General features: G+C 53.7%; 8 protein-coding genes and 1 non-coding gene across 9 annotated transcripts; 5 read left to right on the top strand and 4 right to left on the bottom strand.

The window, feature by feature from the left end:
• The first annotated feature begins 1008 nt into the window (after positions 1-1008).
• EI97DRAFT_492583 (4A/4B type thioredoxin-like protein) lies at positions 1009-1982 on the top strand. The gene is made up of 4 exons (XM_033802324.1): positions 1009-1229; positions 1279-1357; positions 1409-1538; positions 1590-1982. Exons 1-4 carry the CDS (start codon positions 1166-1168, stop codon positions 1746-1748), a joined length of 432 nt encoding a protein of 143 aa, XP_033656541.1. The 5' UTR covers positions 1009-1165; the 3' UTR covers positions 1749-1982.
• A 295-nt stretch (positions 1983-2277) lies between these two features.
• EI97DRAFT_414011 (pseudouridine synthase) lies at positions 2278-4128 on the top strand (the record flags this gene model as incomplete). The annotated part of the gene is made up of 1 exon (XM_033796816.1): positions 2278-4128. The coding sequence occupies one exon, from the start codon at positions 2278-2280 to the stop codon at positions 4126-4128; it is 1851 nt and encodes a 616-aa protein (XP_033656540.1).
• Positions 4129-4451: 323 nt separating this feature from the next.
• EI97DRAFT_372273 (ubiquitin-like protein) lies at positions 4452-4736 on the bottom strand (the record flags this gene model as incomplete). Its single annotated transcript, XM_033795338.1, has 2 exons — positions 4452-4660; positions 4712-4736. The coding sequence occupies 2 exons, from the start codon at positions 4734-4736 to the stop codon at positions 4452-4454; spliced, it is 234 nt and encodes a 77-aa protein (XP_033656539.1).
• Positions 4737-5538: 802 nt separating this feature from the next.
• Positions 5539-6255, top strand: EI97DRAFT_354873 (uncharacterized protein; the record flags this gene model as incomplete). Its single annotated transcript, XM_033794891.1, has 2 exons — positions 5539-5911; positions 5969-6255. Coding segments are annotated over 2 exons (660 nt in total), but the record flags the coding sequence as incomplete, so codon positions are not given.
• Positions 6256-6846: 591 nt separating this feature from the next.
• EI97DRAFT_t28 lies at positions 6847-6943 on the top strand. The gene has a single exon. It is a non-coding gene; the product is annotated as a tRNA-Glu (tRNA).
• A 587-nt stretch (positions 6944-7530) lies between these two features.
• Positions 7531-8905, bottom strand: EI97DRAFT_492579 (ATPase, V0 complex, subunit D; the record flags this gene model as incomplete). Its single annotated transcript, XM_033802323.1, has 4 exons — positions 8823-8905; positions 8651-8739; positions 7697-8601; positions 7531-7614 (listed from the first exon to the last, which is right to left on the bottom strand). Exons 1-4 carry the CDS (start codon positions 8852-8854, stop codon positions 7531-7533), a joined length of 1110 nt encoding a protein of 369 aa, XP_033656537.1. The 5' UTR covers positions 8855-8905.
• Positions 8906-9085: 180 nt separating this feature from the next.
• On the bottom strand, positions 9086-15630 carry EI97DRAFT_413998 (phospholipase D). The gene is made up of 2 exons (XM_033796815.1): positions 9630-15630; positions 9086-9572 (listed from the first exon to the last, which is right to left on the bottom strand). The coding sequence occupies exons 1-2, from the start codon at positions 15332-15334 to the stop codon at positions 9566-9568; spliced, it is 5712 nt and encodes a 1903-aa protein (XP_033656536.1). The 5' UTR covers positions 15335-15630; the 3' UTR covers positions 9086-9565.
• Positions 15631-15826: 196 nt separating this feature from the next.
• Positions 15827-17166, top strand: EI97DRAFT_431213 (uncharacterized protein). The gene has a single exon (XM_033797881.1). The coding sequence runs from the start codon at positions 15942-15944 to the stop codon at positions 17001-17003; it is 1062 nt and encodes a 353-aa protein (XP_033656535.1). The 5' UTR covers positions 15827-15941; the 3' UTR covers positions 17004-17166.
• Positions 17167-17178: 12 nt separating this feature from the next.
• Positions 17179-21341, bottom strand: EI97DRAFT_224945 (uncharacterized protein). Its single transcript, XM_033793897.1, has 2 exons — positions 18356-21341; positions 17179-18133 (listed from the first exon to the last, which is right to left on the bottom strand). The coding sequence occupies exons 1-2, from the start codon at positions 21302-21304 to the stop codon at positions 17381-17383; spliced, it is 3702 nt and encodes a 1233-aa protein (XP_033656534.1). The 5' UTR covers positions 21305-21341; the 3' UTR covers positions 17179-17380.
• Between the last annotated feature and the right edge of the window lie 728 nt (positions 21342-22069).

Here is a 22069-nt window from a genome sequence, read left to right as displayed (position 1 = left end):
TGCAAGACGTGCTTTCTTCTTAGTGTTGGCATCAAAAATCCGAGTTAACCAATGGAATCCAAGTTTATCGCTCGTCCAGCCATTCGGGCTACTTGCAAAGAAGGCGCACTGACTCCCTGGATCGTAATCATTAAGCCATGAGTCCTGAAGGTTGCCTGTTTGGGCCTGGTAGATAACTGCTGGTGGTAGGGAGGTGTGATCCATACAGATGCACGCAAGCAACGTGATCCACTCGCGATTGCCATCTTGGCCAGATCCAATCAATTTGCCACTGTCAAGCTGTTGTTTAGAGACTATTCGCTTCGTCTTCTGCAGCTTGCCTAGCAAGAAGCCTTTTTCATCCATATTATAGATGTTGTGTGGCTGGACATCATATTGTTTGATTTTTGCAGCAATCTGGTTAAAATTAGTAATAAGAACATGATACCTAGAAGCCACTTACCAGCTCAAAATAATGCTTGATATTTGTATAAGATTCAGCCTTTTTGCGCCTTAGATCAAAGCCTTCTAGGTAGATTGATTTCAGCTTCGTTCGATGGCGTTTGACGAATCTCGAAGGCCAGTCTTTTGAGGGCAGTCTTCCACCAAGTTCTGCAGCGAAATTACGCAATATCTGAGGCGTAGGAGGTATCCCGTGGTCGCAAAGATGGTTGATATATTTGATGAGTTGTAACTCTTGATTGTCGCTGAGAAATCTGCGAGTTTCGTTACCAACCGCCTTCGAGGTGGTGAGGCCTCGATGTCGCCGCGATAGCGTTGTACGATCAATATTGAACTCAGCAGCAGTTGCAGAGTAATTCGGAGACTCCTGCAACTCCAACGCAGCAAGCACGGCCTCAATTGAACCCATATTCAGCAAGATATTTTTGTTTAAAATTCAGTGTACGAAAGCCACAAGGGTGTGCACGATCCGAGTCCGTGCACGATCTGCGGAGGCCTTCTACCTGATTAGCAGGACGCTAAGCGGGAAACGGTAGTGGCGAACCTTCCAGCAGCAGCACGTGAGTGGCAGCCTTCACCAACTACTTAGTATCTTCTTCGCATCCGGCCACATCGAAGGCAAATTCAGAAAACCTACCCTACGAAAAGCTTCTCGCGTAACGTCGATCACATTCACTCATTCAAAGCAATCGTTTAATCAGAAGAATTCGACCAGCGAGGCACAATGGGCTCCGTCGTCCTCCCTCACCTTCGCACAGGATGGCATGTGGACCAGGCGATTCTAAGCGGTAAGCCAAACCTGATTAACCTTGCTATACAAAACTAACAGCACAACAGAGGAAGACAGGCTCGTAGTCATCCGCTTTGGCCGAGATGCCGACCCCGACTGTATGCGCATGGACGAGGTTCTCTACAAGTATGTAGATACTCTCCCTCATGTCTCCCACATTTCTCACAGGATATGCAGGATAGCCGATCGTGTCAAGAACTTTGCCGTGCTATACGTCTGCGACCTCGACGAAGTCCCGGACTTCAAGGCCATGTACGAGTTGTATGATCCTTGCACAGTCATGTTCTTCTTCCGGAATAAGCATATGGTAAGACCCGAACCCACTGCATACCCGCTTCTTTACTCTAACAATCTCTAGATGTGCGATTTCGGAACCGGCAACAACAACAAGTTGAACTGGGTACTGGAAGACAAGCAAGAGCTTATCGATATCATCGAGACAATTTACCGCGGTGCCAAGAAGGGGAGAGGTCTGGTCGTCAGCCCAAAGGATTACTCCACTCGATACAGGTATTAGGACAGACGATTGTGCGGAATGCGGCCTGAGGATGGGTTTTTGACGACCGTAATGATCGATGAATACATTTCTTTAGACTTATCATTCATGGGTTTCTGGTTTGTTTCCAACAGGTAAATATAAAAGTAACGAATTACAGAACGAGTGCAGAGGACTCGTCCACTCTACACGCCTAAGTAACGGACACAAAATGTTTCCCCCTTAGGTGTATTTAATTCGCATTCGATATTGTACTGGAGATACATGTGTCTATGTGGCAACTTTGTCCGATGGCTCGCCTAAACCTTCCCCGCTTCCCCGCAAACCTCAAAAAAAGTTCCGGCCAGGCTACCATGTAGCCTTCTCTTTCCCAGCAATGAAGCTGGTACCTTTCCAGCTTCCATATTCGTGTTCCCAGCCCCAAGTATACTGTCGCATAGCGCGATCATATCCCGTGTCACAATACCGCATTCATAAAAGCGCTTTTCACAAACTGTCGCGTGTGCCACGCCGCGTACTAGCGAACCAGAAAGCGATCAGCAGCACGAAGATGGAGGGCAAGACGAAGGGGTACGAGGGGTGGACCCAGGAGAGACTGATTGAGCGGATTAGAGAGTTGGAAAGGAGGGTAGCCGCGACATCGGCGACCGCAGCAACACCGACCGAGACGTCAACAACTACATCGATACCTGCCTCCGCTGCCTTACCCGAGACAACTCCTTCGGAAGCTCCGTCGGCATATACAAAGCCACCGAAAGCGCCACCGAAGCCGTTTGATTTCTCAAAATACAGCACACGCCTCATAGCGCTGAAGTTTGCATACCTGGGCCAGGCTTACAATGGGTTCGAACATCATAGGAACAACACTACGCCGTTGCCGACGATAGAGGAGGAGCTGTGGAAGGCGCTAGTGAAGACGCGGCTGATCAGCCCTGTAAAGAAGGACGAGAACGGAGGTAAAGAGGGCAACAACGGATCTTTAGATTATGGCCGAGTGGGAAGGAAAGAGTATGAGAAGTGGGATCGAGAGGGCGCAGGCGCGGATGTCAATTGGGAGGGAACGGAATATTCAAAGTGTGGCAGGACAGATAGGGGTGTGAGTGCTTTTGGACAGGTGATTGGTATAAGAGTGAGAAGTAATCGGCCGCTGGCGAGAATCAAGAAACCTCCTGTGGAGGTCGCAGGCGAAGTCGACACGCAGGACTTGCTCGAAGAACGGCCAGAGGAGGAAGAGCAGGAAGAGGTCAAAGAATTCGACGACCTGAAGGACGAACTCCCTTACATACAACTTCTCAACCGCGTCCTCCCACCAGACATCCGAATCTTTGCCTGGTGTCCCAATCCCGGCGCTGATTTCTCCGCTCGCTTCCACTGCAAAGAACGGCGCTACAAATATTTCTTCACCAATCCAAGTTTCGCTCCCGTTCCTGGTGCCGCCTCCCTCTATACGCCCGTATCAAATGGGTCCCCTGGGCGCGAAAAGATGCGCGAAGGCTGGCTCGACATCGAGGCCATGCGCACCGCATGCACCCACCTCGTTGGTTTACACGACTTCCGCAATTTCTGCAAGGTTGATGCCAGCAAGCAGATTACTAACTTCAAGCGACGCATCTTCCACGCCTCCATCGACGAAGTCTCTCCCCTGGCCCTCCCTTCATTCCTCTCCCACCCTTCTTTAGGCAACCCCTCATCTTCGTTAGAAGCGCCTAAGCTCTACGCCTTCACACTTCATGGATCAGCTTTCCTCTGGCACCAAGTCCGCTCCATAGTCGCCATCCTCTTCCTCATAGGCCAGGGTCTCGAATATCCCTCCCTTGTTCCGTCTCTTCTGGACGTCTCCTCCAACCCGACACGGCCCAAATACGAAATGGCCTCCGACGCCCCACTCGTGCTCTGGGACTGCATCTTCCCTTCGCCGGAGGAAGTGCAGAGTAGTGAAGAGCGGGAGGTCGGGTATGAGGATCGGCTAAATTGGATATATGTGGGGGATCCGGGAGCAGTCGAGCCAAAGAGTCGACGGGGTGGTATTGGGAATGGGAAATGGGGCAGGGGAGGCGTCATTGACGATGTGTGGGAGGTTTGGAGGGCGAGAAAGATTGAGGAGACGTTGGGGGCGCTGTTGTTGGACACGATTGCCGGGAATGGCAAGGTGACGTTAGAGGAGGAGGCCAGGCGGGAAAGGGAGGAGATGGAGGAGGCGGAGAGGAGCGGGGTGAAATTGGCTGAGGTTGGGCCCAGGGTGTTTGATGGGGCTGACGTGGGGAGGGCGAAGGGGAAGTATGTTCCTGTGCTGCAGCGGGAGAGGCAGGAGTCGGTTGAGGTGGTTAATGAGAGGTATGCGAAGAAGAAGGGGTTGAAGGAGGATCAACGGAGACCAAAGGAGGAGGATATTGATGAGTGATGGATTGCGTTCAAGTTCGATTCGCATATAGATACCCAATTCGAGCATAGAGGAAACGAGCAGAACGCATGTTGATTAGAACGAAGCTGGGAAATCAATTGGCATCTTCCGAATATACTGTAGGGTATAATTCAAATAATCTTTAAGCTAGCCTCCTCGATCCTTTTTATTACTGAGACATCAGGCATGCTGATGTGCTTTGTTTTAGAGCAGATAGTGAGGACCGGTGTACTTGCCCGCATCCTTTTGATCAGTATCCTGCCTCTAAGGACATTCATTTCATACTCTCCAGAAAGTCTGCTCTTTTTGTCCGCCTTAAACCACTAGGCACCAGTATCCAACTCCAAATCCAGTTGAACTCCATTCGATACTCCATAGTCCTCCAAGGTCAACGCATCCTTCATCGGCCGCTCACCCTGTCTCTTCAACATGATCTCATGCGGCGCACGTCCAATCCTCGCCGCCACCATTGCCTTGAATACCTTGATCGGATCGGAGGGTAGACAAGGGATTTGCGCTTTTGTGCCAAGTCCTAGCCAGAGAGTTTAGGGTGTTGCTGAACAGTCTGGAGAGGGATACTTACTGTCGTTTACAGTGACGATAATCATCTCCTGGCCTGGCGCTACAGGCGCAGCCATTGGTTTCGCCTTCTCTTCCCTAGGCTTCCTCTCGCGATCGTCTCGCGGTCGGTCACGTCTGTCGTCTCTTTCCCTTCCACCCCTATCGTCCCTCCTGTCATATCTCCTCTCTGAGTCCCGGTACCTGTCCCCGCCTCTATACCTATCCCCAGAACCTTCAGCCCTGCCGCGCCCTCCATAACCCCCTCCCCTCGGCTCATCTCGCCCGTATCCACTCCTCCTATCGTCGTCGTACCGATCTCGACCGTACCCTCCTTGCCTATCGTCCCGGTCACGTTCCCGATCATCATCACGCCGGTCATGTTTCTTCCATTTCAAGCCGGAGAAATTCTTCGGTTTGGGCATGCGGGGCGGAGATCGTGAGCGAGAGCGCCTGCGCACATCTTGCGGTCGGTCGCTGTCGCGGCGAGGGGAACGGGAACGGGATCGTGAGCGACGGCGTGGGGGAGGAGAGTCGCGCTGAGGCCTGGAGGTTGGCTCGGGAGAAGGAGATGGCATTTTGCAAGGGAGTGTTATGATATGGAAATGGTGGACGGAAGCTGGATTGATGAAGTTGATTGTAGTGCCAAGAATCTATGCAAGAAGCTTGGACCTCGCTTCTTCCCGCGTAGGGCTGAACATTTGAAGATTGCCGGTCATCATCCATCGTCGTCTGTGAGCAAACGTCCAGCCTGCAACGGATGTGGTGCCGTTCAGAATAATGCCGCTTCGACCTCCGTCACCGGTTCAAGCAGATGCAGTAGCCACTTCTCCCAATCATGCTTACCCTGCCATGCTGCAGCTTCTGCAGCGAGCCACATCCCCTCCAAAGCACACCCTGACAGAGCTCCGCCCAACCCCGTCAACAGTGCAATACACCGTTTCAACGCGCACGGCGCCAACCACGCTGCCGCAATGGACGAGGTACTATTTCTTTATCCTCTTGCGGATATTCCTGGGGGTATGCGCGCTTCTAGCGCTGGGGCTAAAATGGGCGGTCCATGCTGGATATCACTCCCATGCTGGTTGGTGGAAATGGATATGCGATACCATATTCGGAGCGCATAAGGCGCGGGTGATACAGAGCGTAGAGGCAGCTCAATGGCGATATTTCATTCCCTGCGCCGTCTTCGTCCTCTACCTCGTCCTGCGTCGCGGCTACACTGGTTCGTCCCCCCGATCCTCTACCAGCCCAGCGCACCTGCTCCTAACTCTCAATATAGAAGAAGCCCTCCTTATCCTCCCTTCCCTCGGTCTCCAAACCCTCACATCCAGCCCAACGTACTTCCCCTTCCTCTCCGCCCCGACAACGCGCTTTATCCCTACTCCCTCCATCCAGGACATCTTCATCCACGAGGCGTTTCGCGGTTTCGAAGTGCGGTTCTATCTCGCGGTGGTCGTGAAGGGGGAGCCGGAAGTGGTTGTGGTGTTTCCGAAGCTTTTGCCTAGGAGGGCGGTGTTGGAGAGGGTTTGGAGAGGGGTGAGAGATGGGCTGTGGGAGGGCGGCGGAGTCGGTGGGAGGGGGAATGGGAAAGGAGATGGCACGGCAGCTGGGTGACGGAGACATGGGCCCTTCTTGCCAACTTCTAGAACTGGGTTCTGGTAGCCCAGAATAGAGCGGCGCGAAATGACTCCTATCGTCTATGTTCTCAATCCCGTAAGCCTACAGTAAGCGAGACGTGAAGTTTTCTCTCCTGAGCTGGGCCATTTTTGAGGGGTTGCCCTTCGTAGCAAGGAAAACAGTTTTGTCTGCAAATCGCATAAGTGGGTGTCTTAGGGAAGCACTGCAGTTCACCACGTTCAATTGAACTGGCGGGAGTCCGCAAGAACATGGCAGCCTTTCCTGTTGGCCACCCAGCACCTCTGCAGCAGGCATAACTGGGTCTTAAAGCCTATTCCTCTAATAGACCAAACATTGTAACCAAAAAGACTACGCCGAAATAGTAAATCCCACTTAGAGAGGAACAGCGTAAAGAGCCGAGCCGGACGCTAGAACGGGCAATTGGCTTTGCCAAAACTTAAGTAATCGCCCCACGCCTCCGTCGGCAGCTGGAGAACTTGATTCATAAATTGTGAATGCATATTACCTTTCATCAAATCATCCGATATGGTCTAGTGGCTAGGATTTGCCGCTCTCAAGCAGAGTTGTACGCTCAACCAGCGCCGGCAAGGCCCGGGTTCGATTCCCGGTGTCGGAAATTTTGTTTTTGCCTTTCCGTGTATTTCACTTTTTGCGCTTGAAGCCTCCGAGGAGATAGAACAAGGGCCCTGGTTAATGAGGGACAGTTGGAAGAACGGTGTGAGAAGAAATATGTCGTGCGGACGTCGGACCGAGCTGGGAGACGTGTTGATGAAGCGGGCAAAATAATATCACAAGGTGCTTAGGACTATCTCGCTGAAGTACTATGAAGATTCATTGGAGTTGGCTCAGGGGTGCAATCCAGAGACCGATGATCAAATCTGTGGTTTTGGAGGACAGGAGGGAGATTTGGTAGAGTCGCTTCATGTTAGACTGGGTAGCTAGAGGGAACGAAAGGTGCTCAGGGACACAGAGTACGATGGACATATATCACGCAGTGCTAAATAGCAACATCCATGCTGCAGCGATTGGAGGACCGCTATGTTGTCAGACCACCACCACGGCATATGTTGTTGGAGAGCAAGGCTTGGACAATGATTCGTTTTCTAACCCAAAATAACACATCTACAGCCCCAATACCACCAAGTACTCCCTATGACGCCAGGCTATACAGTACAACCCATTACCCACCCCGCAAAAACCCGTCTAGAAGACGCTAATGTAATTCCCAATCCGCTCTTTCTGGTTTTGCGCAATGCATTCCGCTATCCAGGTGATGTTACGGATCTCCTATAAGTACCGGGGTCAGCAAGAAGAGACTCACTCCACGCTAACCAGTCTCACCAAAGACCGGGAAAATGGGATGACTCACCTGCTCCCTAAGCTTCACCCACGCATACACCACGGCATGCGTAAACTGCCTCGTAAACGCCAACTTCGAAATCTCCATCTCCTTCTGATAGAACAGATCCTCCAGACTCCTGCTCTCCCCGCCCACACCCCCAGCCATATTCCCCAGCCCGCCTCCACCGCCGCCCCCTTGCTGATTCAATCCCGTCTGGTCGAAGAACGACTTATAATCCGCGACGCTCTCCACGGCGATCCTCACGCCCTCGACATCGTCGGCACGCGACAACATCAATGTACCTTCCGGGTGTAAACGGCCGAAAGTGGGATACAGCTTCTTCCTATCGTTTTTGCTGAGCTCGGTGCCGAACGAGTTGAGCGTGATGTTGATGCTCCTCCTATCGGCCTCGAATTCCAACACCTCGGACATGACCTCGGCCGTCGGGGTGCCCGCAATCTCATCCGCCGTGTTGACCCAGTGGTAGAAATCTTCCAGGTAGTTCTTATAGAGCGTGTTGCGGATGATTTCAATGTTGAGCTCGTCGAGGTCCTGGTGGGAGAGCGAGCCCTTGAAGTATGGTGCCAGCGGCGTCTCGATCAATACGGAATTATACAGCTCCTCAATGTTGGTGGCGACGCAGAGCACGGGCATCGTTTCGAACCAGCCCAGCGGGTGGCAGCGTTCGAGGAGTTCGCGCGTGTCGCGCTCGTGGAGCGTGCCGGTGATGAGCAGGGCGACGTTGTCGATCATGTAGGCGTACGTCAGGTACTCCATGAATTTTGCGAGGGAACCTGTGGCGTTGGCTTGTAGGTAGCGGAATTCGGCGACGAGTTTGTCGGTCGTTTTGGCGGCCAGGGCGGAGGTGGAGGGGTTGGGAGGAAGGGATGCAAGGAAGTCGCCGTAGGCGGGGGACAGTTGGAGTTTGACGTCTACGCGCTGTGTTAGAAAAGCCGATGAGTTGGGAGAGGAGACTGGTACCATCGATGGTCTCGCATTGCGTCAGATTGCTATAGTTTTGGCTTGTGAGGAGGGCGTTCCTGTATCCACGGACGATGCCCTCGATGTAGCTGGAGTGCAAGTCAGTCAAAGGCCTGCGTATGTCTGGAAAATGGTGCGTCTAAGGGACCAGGAATGGGCAGAGTTCGCATACCCGTATTTGACATTATAAAACAACCCTTCCATGGCAAAGGCTGGCGATATCGTCTCTTGGAGTCCAGCAACTGGCGAACAAGCAGTTGTGAGGTTGACGACGCCAAGGCTGGCACTGCCGGAGCTTCCTGGTTACATGGCTGACCAATCAGCGAGCAGAAAGCGAGCCGGAAACGCAAAGGTACTATATGGGGATTTATGTTAACTATACACACACAAGTACATCCGATAATCTATTTATTTGAGTTCGTAACTGCTGAGATTGAGTCACTAAACTAATATAATATATACATTAGAGATATATAACCAATGAAGATGGCAACAACGCCTTAGCGTCGCCTTCCCCTTTCCTATACACTCAATAATATAGAACTGAGGACGAAAGGAAATAAGATGAAATGCGCATTGTCCGCTAAAGACCCTCTACAGCTCCAACGCGGACTGTAATGCTACTACACACGAATAATACCTAGGTAAGAATACACTCCAGAATCAAAGGAATGTGGGACACACGCCAGAACAATGCAAGAAAAGTCTGCTAGAAGGAAGACATGGGTGCATACCCTGATGAGACGCCAAGTAACAAAACGAGGAGAGAAACCGTGTGTGAGCGAAAAACCATTATGAAAGAAAAAGCGCTGTGACGACAACACCGGGGAAAACTTGCTCAAACCCACCAGTACAGCACTCAACAATCGGCCACATGCCTCTGGCTCACCAAACATCCAAAGACCCCCCAATCAATCAAGTACTAGTCAAAGTCAGCACTCCGACTCCTAACTCCACGCACAGTAAAAAGGGTACTCACTAAATCTCCAACGGCGCAATCTGATCCACCGTATACAACCACCCACCGCCACTCTCCTCCTTCTCCAACCAGTCATACGGCCAAACCACAAGGTGCCCCTGCACAAGCTCCAGCAATCGTTTCGCATCCTCCTTGTCTAGAAGGATATCGTTGTCTTGGGCATGGAAGGCGCGCGTCGAGCTCTTAGTTGTACCACGACGGCGACCTTTGCGGCTGCCAGCGGAGGCAACGGAGTTCATGTTAAGGTTTCCGTTTGCGGTGCGCGTGGATGCTTCCCTGGTGGGTTCGCTGATAGTGACGGTGCGGTTGCGCGAGAGATTGGCATTATTTGCGGCAGCAGTGGTAGAAAAGTAGTCAGGCAGGTCGGACACAGTGTCTGGGACTGGCGGAGGAGGAGGGAAGACAAAGGTCTCAGTGGGTGCTTTCTCTCCAATGGGGCTGACGATGGCATCGTTGGATGGGGGAGTGCTCTGGAGTGTTACTTTGTCGCCCAGTACGTCGTCACCAGCGGCCGGCTTGGTGGCTTGTGCGACATGTCGCTCCTGTTCCTGAGCCCAATCTTCCACCTTGCCCTGCGGTGGATGCTTTCCATTGTCTGTCCCCGCGTTCTCCGCAAGTTTTCCATAGAATGCCTCTGCCGGTTTCGCTGCTTGGACGGCGACGGCTGCCAGAGAAACTGGCACGGCGCCAGTGCCGGGGGGTCCAGTTTTGCCAGGCGACTCTTGCATCTTGCGGAGTGGAGACTTACCCTGTCCCTGAGCTTGGTTGAAGCGCTCAGCAAAAGCGGCGTATTCCTTGTACTGTTTCCAGGTCTTGACTTCGTTGTCGGGCTGACAGCGGAACACGTGCCGGAACAGCTTTGTGTTGTTCTCAGCGACAGTGTGCCATGTGTCCAAGTAGAAAGCATCAATGAGTGGGTCCTTCATGCAATCTTCTGTAACAACTGGTCGGCGCATATCGGCCAGTAGAGTTTGGATGATGTGGGACGATGCGGCACTGAAAGTGCGTGACAGAGGCGGCCCACCGATGTCAGTGTCGTCCGACACAGGCAAGGCGGGAAGTTGGCTCAAATGGGTCAGTCCGAGCTGTTGGGTGTCCATGCGAGGGATCCGGGATGGTGGAAGTGCAATATTACCTTCTTTGGAGCTCGACTGTGCACTGGTCCTTGTAGTCACTGTATTGCTGCGATTCCTGGTCGGCGGAGGGCTCTTCTTGGTAGTATTGTTTGGCCCTTCGATTGCAACATCCGAAGCCAACACCTCGTGGCCGTGGTCATCGACATACGAGTCGCGTCCTCTGGACAACTCAGGGCGACTATGTTCGAACGCCTGCAAATGATCTGGCCCCTCCCCGCGAACATCCTTCCGGTGCGCGGCATTCCCGATAACCCTGCGATCGGTCGCGGGCTTCTTGTTGGCGACAAGATGCGGGTTGTTTGCTTGTTCCCAGTCAATGTCGTGGTTGAAGCTGTGCAGTCGCTCCGCGCGAGCAATAAGCTCATCCTGTAGACGAGCCTGATTCTCGGCGAGCTTTTGCTCCATCTCCCGCTCGGGTGAGGATGGTGTAGACGAATCCGTGTGGAAGTGAGAACTGGCGTCATCCGACATATGGCTCTGCCATTCCTCCTCCATGATATGGTCCACGTCTACGCCCAGGTGCTCGCGCATCAACCGCATACGAAGCGTATGAGGGAATTTGCCAACCTTGTATGGCTCCCCAGCCATGTAAGAGTCCAGCATCTCAGTGTCTCGAACAATCGCAGCAACCTCCGAATCTCTGCTCCCAAGCATGGAGCGTTCATTAATGTTAGCCGAACCGATAATAGCAACCCGATCATCCACGATCATGCACTTGGCATGTATATACAGCTGTTCGGTCACCAGCGCCTTGTTAGGACCGAGTACTCCCCAAGACCTCAAGGCATAGAACTGAATGTAGTCCTCAGGCTCGATACCCGCTGCTCGCAGCCTGCCAAAAATTGAAGACTCGCCGCGGCAGATACTGCGATACTGGCACGTCATAATGAGACGCAGACTGCTTCCTTCCTGTTGATCGACCGAGTTCTGGAAGCCGGGCATGAGAGGGATGATGATACAGGCTCGCCAATCCTCCTGGTTTTTGTGGGCGCGTTTGATCCGGTCGACAAGGGCATCACTTATCCTGTTTTCTATTTTTGTGCCGAGGACTTCACATGTGCTGATATAAAACTGGTTTTCAATGTACACAAAGTGCTGAGAAGTCGAGATCATCTGAACGTAGGCGTTCATGATACTATGCTCCGTCTTGTTCGGCGTCCCCAAGGACCACGAGCATGCAGATCGCAGAATCTGCACTTCGCAAGTGCCGTCTAAACCAAGGGCCTCAAGATCAGCGGGGTTGAAGTCTGGTGGTGGAAGAAGGAACGGTGTAGGCCGTGAAGGCTTACGCTGGCGGAGGAGATAGTTCCATCGCTGGACGAAGTGTCGCGTCAGATCGCGAGCGGGCTGTCCAACAATTTGCATGCCGATATCGTGCCATGGCATACGAGGAACCTTGCTGCGATCATACATCTCCTCATAAGGCTTGTCGAGACTGTAGAAATCTTGCACACGCGGATTTGAGTAATCCTTCCCGGGCCACAGCTGGCAATGGTCCGCGTCCTTAGGCGAATCGTCCAGCTCGAACCCCGTCGGCTTGTCATCCACCAAGCCATGTTGTGGCGTATCCCATCTTCCAAAGCAAAGATCAACTCCTCCACAGAAGGCAATGGTATGATCTACAATGCAGATCTTCTCGTGATGAGCCCAAAAGAAGGTGTTCTGCCGAATCTGGTTGGGTGATCGCTGTACAAAGACATTTGGATGAAGGTCCAGAAGCGAGAACTTGGAATACTCCGAGTCAATAGGGATGGCGGTGTTGATGTTCCTGTACATTATAACGAAGACCTTTACGCCTTCCTGCGCTTTCCGCTGAAGAAGCCTGTCGAGCCTCCACTTCTGACTGATGGCTGGAGGACGCCGCATGTAGAGCTCTGGACTCAACCACCAATCGTGGATGTAGATGACATCTCTCGCCATGCTAATAGCGCGCGACACGTTCCACATGTAATCGCGCCCGTCCACGAGCCACTGAGCGTAGACCTTCTTCCGCACAGGCGCAAAGCTATCAAAGCGTTGCTTCTGCGCCCAAGACGTCTGACTAGCCATAAATCTGATAGAACTAAGGAACTGGTTGAGCATCCTCTCGTTCTTGACAAGCAGCTTCATCTTCCTCTCCGCGTTGTATAACTTGAGCTGATGATGCCCTGTAGCAGTGGCTTTCGCCTCTTCCGCGAGATCTTTTGCCTGCTGTTTGGTGTTCTTTTTCGGCTGCCGTGCGCCTCGTGCTTCTACGGCAAAGTCCGAATCAACAATGAAAACATCGTATACATTCATGTCCTCGGGGCCATCGACGCACACAATGTAGCTATGCCTCACCAAGAACCATTTAGGGGAGTGGCGCTGCACCAAGGGTCTTGGGGCCCATTTCTTCCGCTGGTCAACGCCTTTGGAAGACTGGATGATCATGTGGCCTTCTTTACCATGATAGCCTCCTTCGGCCGCTAAGCGCACCCCAAGAGCAGAGAGCTCGAGGAATTTGCACAGGCGATTGCTATCCGGCCGGAAGATGAAGAAAGAGATCATCTGGTTCAGGTAGGTCTCCAACTTCCTCCGCTGTCGCTCAACCGGTGTCTCCCTCTTCACTTGACCGGCGCCTCCTGCGAAGCTCGTTTGTCGTCCACCGAACGGTGTAGCGGGTCCATTCCCAGGATCGGGGCTGCCGATGCTCAGCTTTCTGCGTCCCATATAGAACGAAGATTTTTTGCGTGTCGCCTTGGACGGTCTGTCGGTGCCACTAGCTTCGGCGTCTTGTCCACTGGCATTTCCTGCTGCCTCTTCGTCCTCTGCCTCTTTTTCATCCTCGTCGTCTGACAGCCCTAGTGCCCGCAGTCCCCGCAAGTACGGGACGGCGCTAACAGGGAAAGCAGGAAGCTTTGTTTTCTTATATGGGGCACTATTCGCATCTTCAGCAATTGATTCCTTCTCTTTGTTTCTGTCCACATGGGAGTTCTTCCTCTTAACGTTTTTCGATGCCCCGCCGAACGAGAGGCGCTCCTGCTGGTGGAGTAATTTGTAGTTGACGTGCAGTTTGCCAAAATCCCTAATAGATCGGTGTACAACCCACTTCATCCGCGTCAGGCCGCTACCATACTCCAGTTCGATGCGGAACCATGTATGACGCTCTCCCGCTTTATCCTTCTCCCCGCCTGCCGTGTAGCTGTCCGTGATGGAACACTTGAGCTGTTCCAGGAGCACAGGGATACGCCTATGTCCACGCTCATCGCGCTGAAACATGCTGGCAACAAACAATGCAGCGGGCGCACCGGCCAGCAATTCCGCCATCAGCTCCGCCGACTTGATGTGATCGACCTGCCGCTCAGCTCTCCCCTTGCCCAGCATCTTCAGGGTGGACTTGAGCGAGCGCCACTTCTGCGCGCCGAGGCTCGACGTACGTTCGCTCCGTATTTTCCAAGGAGAAGGCTGGCCATCTGCGTTGCCACCGAATCCGGTCAGTCTTCGTAGGTGACTGGGTCGACGTTCCTCGGACTCTTCAGCGCCAGGTTCCCGCCGGCGCAAACCCCCATACGACATACCCCTTGCGCTATGCAGACCTCGCACCCATCTATCCTTGGCAAGTCTATCTCTCCCTTCATCTTCTGATACGCCTCCCCTCTGATTTTCAGGGATGTCGCTCATGGTGCCGCGCCGTAGAAACGTGGGTCGATAAGCCGTACTCGACGTGGGCGTAAGACCGGGAGAATCCTTTGAGAAGAAGTGGCCATCTTTCGCATGTTTGGGTGTTGTCGGAGCTGTCTGCGTGCCGTCATCGAACCAGCGTCGGCTCTTTCGTTTCCGGCGAGGAGCTCCGGACGGTCCCTCTCCGGCGCTCTCTTCCGCATCGGCATCCGCTTCACTATCATGGCCATCGAACCGAAATTCCCCACGTTCTGATGCAGGAGACAACTGGTCGTGTGGAATGCCATGTGGAGGAGTGCCTCCTGCGAAGGCGCTGTGGCTCCTGCTGTGCCCTTGTAGAGAGATGGGGGCCGCCAATGCCTTTAACTTCGTCATCAGGGACAACCCTTGACCCTTCTCTTTCCCTTTCGCGTCCCCCTCATCATTCTCCACAGACTGGTTCCGCGAATGAGAATTGGGTACGGGATCATAAGTCGCAGAACGGGCAAACTGTACGCTTCGGCGACCCTTGGGTCCCGCATCAGACTCCTCCCCTTCCATTGTGGGCTTTCGCGAGACTGGTGCCGAGGGCCCATGAGGGTGTGCGGGGCCGTTGACAGCCGATAGTGGTAAAGGCGTATCAGCAGGCTGCTGGGATTTGAACATATCATTTGTAGGTGGGGGCGCCGGTGTCGAAGAAGCGTCGAAGGGAAACTCATCGGGTTCCTTGGTCGAGGAGGGCTTCGAGCTGACGGATGGGCCGTTGGCAACTGAGTGGATCGTGCGGGAAGAGGAGTCGACGTCGTTGACGCCAAGAGAGACACGAAGGGGCGAACGGGCGTGAGAGGAATCTTTGAGTGGTTCGGAGAGGCCGTCGACAGACCTCCCAGTCGGCAATGAGGGCGGAGTGTGTCCCATGGGGGAGACATCGGAATCCAGATTATCGTCCATATTCCTTAATCGGCTGGATAGGTTCGCCTGCGGATAGAGTCAGGATGACTATGCTCAAACACAACGCAGACAAGCAGTAGGTGTTGCTCGTTGGGGTGTGCTATATGTCCATGTTCAGGGGAGCTGAACAATGTCGAACGATGACGACGGACACGAAATCCACGGTTTAATGGAGAGGAAGAGGGAAAGCCTGCTCAGCCGGGTCCGAAGAAACACTTGAAAGAGAGGGAAAGAATATCGAAAGGCGATTTCTATGATTCTCAGACCGCAGATGGTGATCGACCCACGAACGGTGCACTTCCAGGAACGATGGGAGTAATCTCCACCAACAACCCACACTATCACCAATCTGGAAAGTAGCCAGCATGCACCGCCTCACCGCCTTCCAGACCGCTCGCATCAGCCACCTCCCCGCTTTCCCCAGATTGCTCTCGTGCGCCACAGTTGGACAACCTCGGCGGAAAGACCCCAGGAGGCCCCGCAACAATTCCGACGACATCTCATCCTAGCCCACCATGACTTTTCCTCTATCTTCCTTTTCAAGCATTCCTGATTCTCAAAAACTCTTCGGTAGCTGTGTACCGATCAATTGATGCCAATCCCCACCATGGCCGCAACCACGAATCCCCTCCACGGCACCCACACCCCCTCGGACCTCCCAATCTCGACCGAAACCTTCACCATCTCCGGCCTCACAGTCGATGTCCACGGCCTCTCGGAGCTTTCGCCCTCCTCAACCTGCATAACGGCCCTATGGCTCCTGCATCCCCGTCTCCAAACAAGGGAAACCATGCATCCGCTCGCCGCTCAAATCATCAATACCTACAACTCGCGAAAAGAGAAATCTACATCTAGGGGATTAATAGCCATCACCTTTGACCAACGCAACCACGGCACACGACTCGTCTCAAAGCTGCACAATGAAGCCTGGCGGGAAGGCAACCCGAGACATGCCCAGGATATGTTCTCCTGCTACCACGGGACGGCGTCGGATACTTCGCAGTTGATATCGCACCTGGAGTCGTACATCTTCTCGGGTCCCGACCATCCCCAACGGATAACGCAGCATTTCGTTCTGGGCGTAAGTCTAGGCGGACACGCAGCGTGGCACTGTCTCCTCTCGGAACCGCGCATCACGGCAGCCGTCGTTGGCATCGGGTGTCCGGATTATACGCGCCTCATGACGGATCGGGCGAGACTGTCGCGTCGCAAGACGTATACCGAGTCCTCTCCTCCGGGGTCAAAGTTTCTGGGCTCGGAGGACTTCCCGCGCGCGCTGCGTGATGCAATTGCATTGTATGACCCGGCCGGATTGCTCCTACCGGACTCATTCTCGCCTGCGAAACCCTCCGAATTGTCGCCTCCACCCAACCAGGATAAACTGGAACGTATGCGCCGACTTTTGAAGGAGAGACTACAGGGGAAGCGCATCTTGAACCTGAGCGGGAAGGCGGATAAGCTCGTGCCGTATGCAGCCGGTGAACCGTTTTTGAAGGTATTCAAGCAGATGATTGGCGAAGACCCGAGTTTGGATATCCAGATGGAGGACGTGCTGTTCGATGGGGTGGGACATGCGTTTCCAAAGGAAATGGCAGATAAGGCTACGGATTGGATTTGTGGGCTGTTAACGAGAGATGAGGGTCTGGGAGTGAAGAGCAGCAAGATATAGGCGGCATTCAGTCCTGAGGAAGAGTTAGATTATGTGTAACTTCTTAGCGGAGCAGGTGTTACGCATTTTGACAAATTTGGAAGTATCAAGACATAGACACTGGATCACGATAGATTTGAGTTTATTTCATTTTCCATTAGGGAGTTGGACGCTGTGGACGAACTGCAGGAGCTAAAAGCCCAGTATGCCTCGCCTCAGCGATCACCATGCCTGTTCCACTATGTCCATTCGACTACACGCCATCCCATGCAGCTTGTCCCAGACCCTGAAACGCCCTTTAACCACTTTTACCACCCACATGAAATCCTACACACCATCATCGCATCTCATCATCTCCACCGCAAACCCATCCATCACATCCCTTACCCACACATACCCTACCTTCCTCCCTTTTTGGCCGTCCCTCCTGTCTGCTTCTTCGCCTTCTCCGCTCCCTTCTCCACCCTCTCACCAACCCTCCTACTCGCCCTCTTGCGCGGCGGACTCTTCATTCCAGTCGATTTAGACACTTCCTCCTGCGCCTTCCTCTTCATACTCCCAGCCGCCACCGTCGACGCTGCCTCCTTCGCTACCGGCGGTGTCGTCTTGCCCTTCCGCACAATTACCCTGGGCGGGGGAGCCATGGCAGTAGCAGTAGGAGGACCACCAGTACCAACATCAACACCACCACATTTACCAGCACCGTCACCAGTTCCCGCTTGTTTCTCCCTCAGGGTATCAGCACGCGTAGTCCGCTTCCCGTAGCGGGGTTTGAGGTCTGTGGGTGTGAGACTGCGGACGGGGGGAGCTTCGTTCTTGTCTTCGCTTCTAGGTGCTTGTTGCGCGGTGGTGCCTGGAGCAGCAGGTGTGGGTTCGACTGCAGGAGAAGGATTCACGGCAGGTGCCTGGGCAAGGGTGCTGTTGCGGAGGCCCTGCCGACGGGTGGAGCTGGGGTAGCTGGCTCTGGGTTTGGCACGGCCGATGGTGGAGGTGCAGCCACGAGGTGCTGAGAGGATATCGGAGGTTTTGGGTGCTGCGATGGCGGCGTTCAAGACAATGCCGTTGTAAATCTTGTCGGGAGAGGTGTTGTCCTGTTCGTCTGCTCCGTCGCTGTCATGATCCCCTTCATCCTCTTGTTCTCCATCACCACCCTCAACCCTCTCTTCCTCCTCTCCTTCATCATCTTTTTCTTCTTCAGTTCCGCCAACATCAACAGGCACATCCTCCCACTCCCCCTCATCCGCCCCATCCAAACCACCCCTTCCCCTCCTCGCCGGCGCCTTGCCCTTCCCCTTCCCTCTCACCGCACCCGAACCCCTCTTCCCCGTCTTCTTCCTCTTCGGCGCAGGTTCATCATCCTCATCCTCACTAACACCAGGCTTATAATCCTTATCCTTCCTCTTCGAGCTCGAAGGATTCTTGACCCGCGTATTAAGAGTCCTATTTCTTTTAAGCGGAAGCTTAGAGCGCGGTTTTGGAGCTGGAATCTTCGGTTTGGGCATAGGTGTGGAAGTAAGGGCAGACTGTGTGGGAGGGACTCGTGTGAGAAGCTGTTGAGCGGCATCTCCTTCCGGCTCGATGGTGGCATTTTCCTTTCCTTTGCCCTTCCCCTTTCCCTCCTCCTGCTCCTCCACAAAGGCTTCTATATTCCCAGGTTCAGTCGTTTCCCCAGATCCCGTCGCAACCATCTTCGTCGGGCTCTCCAGGCTGGCAGGAACCTCCGACAGCTCCGATGTAACATCCGTCAAGCTCTCCCGTTTTCCGCCCTTGCTAGACCCAACGGCCAGATGTTGCGTAAGATGTTGTTGCTCGTCAGCATTCCGAGTCGCGCTTTGCTCTAAAGAAAGACTTCCTGCAGACTCGAAGAACTGCGTGAATTTGGGCGTCGACGACGAAGGGCTCTTAGCTTTCTGGTCCGCTTTCTCAGGGGTCTGTTGCCCCTCGAGCTCGCTTTTGAGCGACAGATTCAATGTAGGGTCTGTCTGCGTGTCAAGGGCTGTCAGAGTCTGGTGGATATTCGGCACGGGCGTAGACTGCTTTGCGAATTTGATAAAACGTTTCTCAGGCAATGCAGCTGCCGTCTCTGATGGGCTGGAGGTATTGCGTGCCAGCATGCTTTGAATAGCGCTCTCGTCTGGAATGACACCAGCATCGTCGTCTTCCAGTTGAGAGATTTTCTGTTCGGCCGCGGCATGGCTAGATGGGAGATTCCCTGGGTTTGTGATTAGATTGACATCCGATGCAAAAGAATCTCCGTCTGGTCTACCAGATAAAAGAGGGTAATCACCTGGACGCAGAGCGGCGTCTGGGGCCATATTTTGAGACGACCGCGCGATATCCACTCCAACTGCGTCAAGCCTAGCAGAAGGATATCCTCCTTGCTGACTCGCACTCCGGTCAAAAGCATCGCCAGAAACCGCAGTGCTGTATCCACCTTGCTGCTCTAGACCTGTTGGAGGTTGCATCCCCATCACCGCGTCATTCGAAGGACCCTTGGATTTCGCATGGCTCCGCAACCCAGACCGAGAACTCGTAGCAACCTTTGGACCATTCTGCGTAGGATTAACACAAGTCTTATTTGCCTTGCGGCAGGGCTCGCAGGGTAGTTCGGGCCGCGGCGGGTCGCGAGCGCATTTCCACTTTCTCCTTTTGCATTCGGTGCAGGCGACGGCCCTGCGGGGCGGTTTTGATTGAGTATTTGCAGCGGCAAGAGCTGAAGCTGTGGAAGCGGGAGGAGGCGGTTGGTTCGCCATGGTTGGATATGTGTTGGACGGCATCGTTGTGAGGTTGTGCGGTCTGGTTGATATTGAAGTGACTTCTGATCCACGCCGGAGATCTGGATTCATCTCGTTGGTATTGTGGAATGATGGATTTGTGAGACCACCATTGAGTGTGCTGCCCATTCCTATGTTCGTATCGGCCAAAGCGTTCGGCCTGGCTTGTGGAGATGTAGACAATATATCTCGGATATCCGGCAGCACATCCCTCGAAAGGATGCCCTCATCCATGGCAGTAGCATCATGATAATGATGCGATGACCCCAATTGCATCAATGCCTCTGCAGCAGCCTCCTCCAAGCCAGACAAAAGCGTCTGCTCCATCGAACCCGCATGACCTGTATCAGCGGGGCGAGCGTCAACAGGGGAAGAGACATCCTCCTCCTCACGGACGCTAGGCAGTATGGTCGAACTTTCAGGTGCTTCAGGCGGATCAGTATACTCGGGATCCACGCCTTGGAAATCCTCATCATCATCATCGATAGTAGGCTGGTGTTCAGACAGACGCAGTGCTGTTTGAGAATCATCCTCAAGGGTGGGACGTATGGAAGGATCGGGGCGATTATTGTCATCGACTCCGTTTTCAGCCTGCACGGCAGGACGTAAAGAAGGATCGGGAAAACTGAGATCTTTGTCCCGATTCATAACGCCAATCGGTTCAGTCGTCTGAACATTCACACCCGTTTCGAAGCCCACTGCATCAGCCACAGCAGAAGACAGTTGCGTGATTTGCGACATCGCCATGTCCGGTTGCTCCACCACCTCACGATGTTTGTCATCTTTCTCCTGGTTGTCACATTGGTCAACATGGTACGCTGGTTGTATGTTGGGCGAGGCAGCTTCGACTCCATCTGATGTGGGAACGGAGGGCAAAGATACCTCTGTCGGCTCTTCGATGCGCTCATCGTGGGCAACTTCGGACGGGTTAGGTACGATGACACTTTCATCAGCTGCAAATTGCTGGTTAGGTTCGTCTTCGTGCTCGCCATCATCGTGAATCTTCAGATCTTCCATATTGGGCAGCGCAGCTTCAGGGTGACTTTCGTTGGAGAGGCATTCTTCTGGCTTGTCCTCATGGCTGAAAACATCTTCGAGGTCTTTCTGTTCTTGATGAAGAAATGCTTCGGCATTCCTTGTATCCTCCTCTTGAGTCCCTTGCTGTAAAGGTAGAAGAGCAGAGTCAGCAACCGCGGCTGACATGGCGTCCCTCAAAGATCGGCTCTCGTGCTCAGCTCCATCCTCTTCGATAGTCTCCTGCCCATTCGCATTGCTCCCATTAGAGACTTCATTCGGCCATATCGTAGCGTCCGGCGTATCGACACTCGATTTCGGTGCCAGGAGCGACATGTCTGCTGACGAGCCTTGAGACTGGGCGCCGTCCTGCTGCGTTGTACCTCCCTCATCAGTGTCGATCTGCATGCGCTCATCATCTTTCTCTCGTGCGTCGACAGCTTGCTCTTCTTGGACATGCTCAATAGCCTCACAGAGAGAGGAAGTCTGCTTCGCATCCAGACCGCGAGAATCCGCGTCCTCAACACCTTCCATCTCACCTCCCACTTCCCCCTCACCTTCACCTTCACCACCCCGTCCCATTCCCCCCTCTTCATCCACCTTCTCCTCCTGTCCCTCCTCCCGCCTCATCCCATCACCATCCTCCCCCGTCAGCGACTCACCACCCTGCTCCCCCCAATCAAACGCCTCAATCTCCCTCACCCCATCCTCCCACGTCCACCCCTCCATCTCATCCGGCGGGATCCAACGCAGCACGGCCGTCGCGCCGGGATCCGTATGGTCCAGACTCGCCGACGACTCGGAAGAGTCCATGGCGCGTTGCTTCCTCGGCCACGGATACAGGAGGTTGAGTTCGATTGCGTCGGCCATGATGACGGCGTCTTCGCCGACGGGCCATTGCATGTGCGCCATGCGCGCGGGGCAGGGATTGCTTGGGGTCGGACTGCAGTGTTGGGTGTGGGAAGGTGGAACAGATGAACGGGTGTTGATGTGGACTGTGAAGTACCGGTTGCGCGGGTCGAAAGAGGTTGTTGTTCGGGAGTGGGGGTTAAGTAAGAGGGAAGAGAAAGACTGGTGTAGGTGTTTATGGACTAGAGAGTAGTGAAAATGTGAAAATCTAAACAGACGCGTTGCGGGGAGGCGACGCGTCCGGCTGTAGAAAAGGCGCGAGTGAAAGACGATATGGACAGTATGAGTGATAAACGGCGCATACATACAAGAGACGAAAGGAACAAGAGAGAAGGTGTCGACCGCCGCGCAGGTAAATGAAAAACGATCGAACACATTTTCCACATCCTA

The sequence above is a fragment of the Westerdykella ornata genome (assembly GCF_010094085.1).
Source record: "Westerdykella ornata strain CBS 379.55 unplaced genomic scaffold EI97scaffold_4, whole genome shotgun sequence".
NCBI lineage: Eukaryota > Fungi > Ascomycota > Dothideomycetes > Pleosporales > Sporormiaceae > Westerdykella > Westerdykella ornata.
The sequence above is the reverse complement of the archived record's forward strand: the minus strand, read 5'-3'. Positions and strand labels throughout refer to the sequence as shown.

Excerpts from the sequence above, each read along its gene's own strand:
- EI97DRAFT_492583 (XM_033802324.1), top strand. The coding sequence starts at position 1,166 with ATGGGCTCCGTCGTCCTCCCTCACCTTCGCACAGGATGGCATGTGGAC. Across the intron at positions 1,230-1,278 it reads GGACCAGGCGATTCTAAGCG|AGGAAGACAGGCTCGTAGTC; the intron begins GTAAGCCAAACC and ends ACAGCACAACAG. Across the intron at positions 1,358-1,408 it reads ATGGACGAGGTTCTCTACAA|GATAGCCGATCGTGTCAAGA; the intron begins GTATGTAGATAC and ends CAGGATATGCAG.
- EI97DRAFT_224945 (XM_033793897.1), bottom strand. The coding sequence starts at position 21,304 with ATGGAAGGTGTTGAGGACGCGGATTCTCGCGGTCTGGATGCGAAGCAG. Across the intron at positions 18,134-18,355 it reads ATAAGGATTATAAGCCTGGT|GGTGGTGATGGAGAACAAGA; the intron begins GTTAGTGAGGAT and ends GAGAGGGTTGAG.
- EI97DRAFT_431213 (XM_033797881.1), top strand. The coding sequence starts at position 15,942 with ATGGCCGCAACCACGAATCCCCTCCACGGCACCCACACCCCCTCGGAC.
- EI97DRAFT_413998 (XM_033796815.1), bottom strand. The coding sequence starts at position 15,334 with ATGGACGATAATCTGGATTCCGATGTCTCCCCCATGGGACACACTCCG.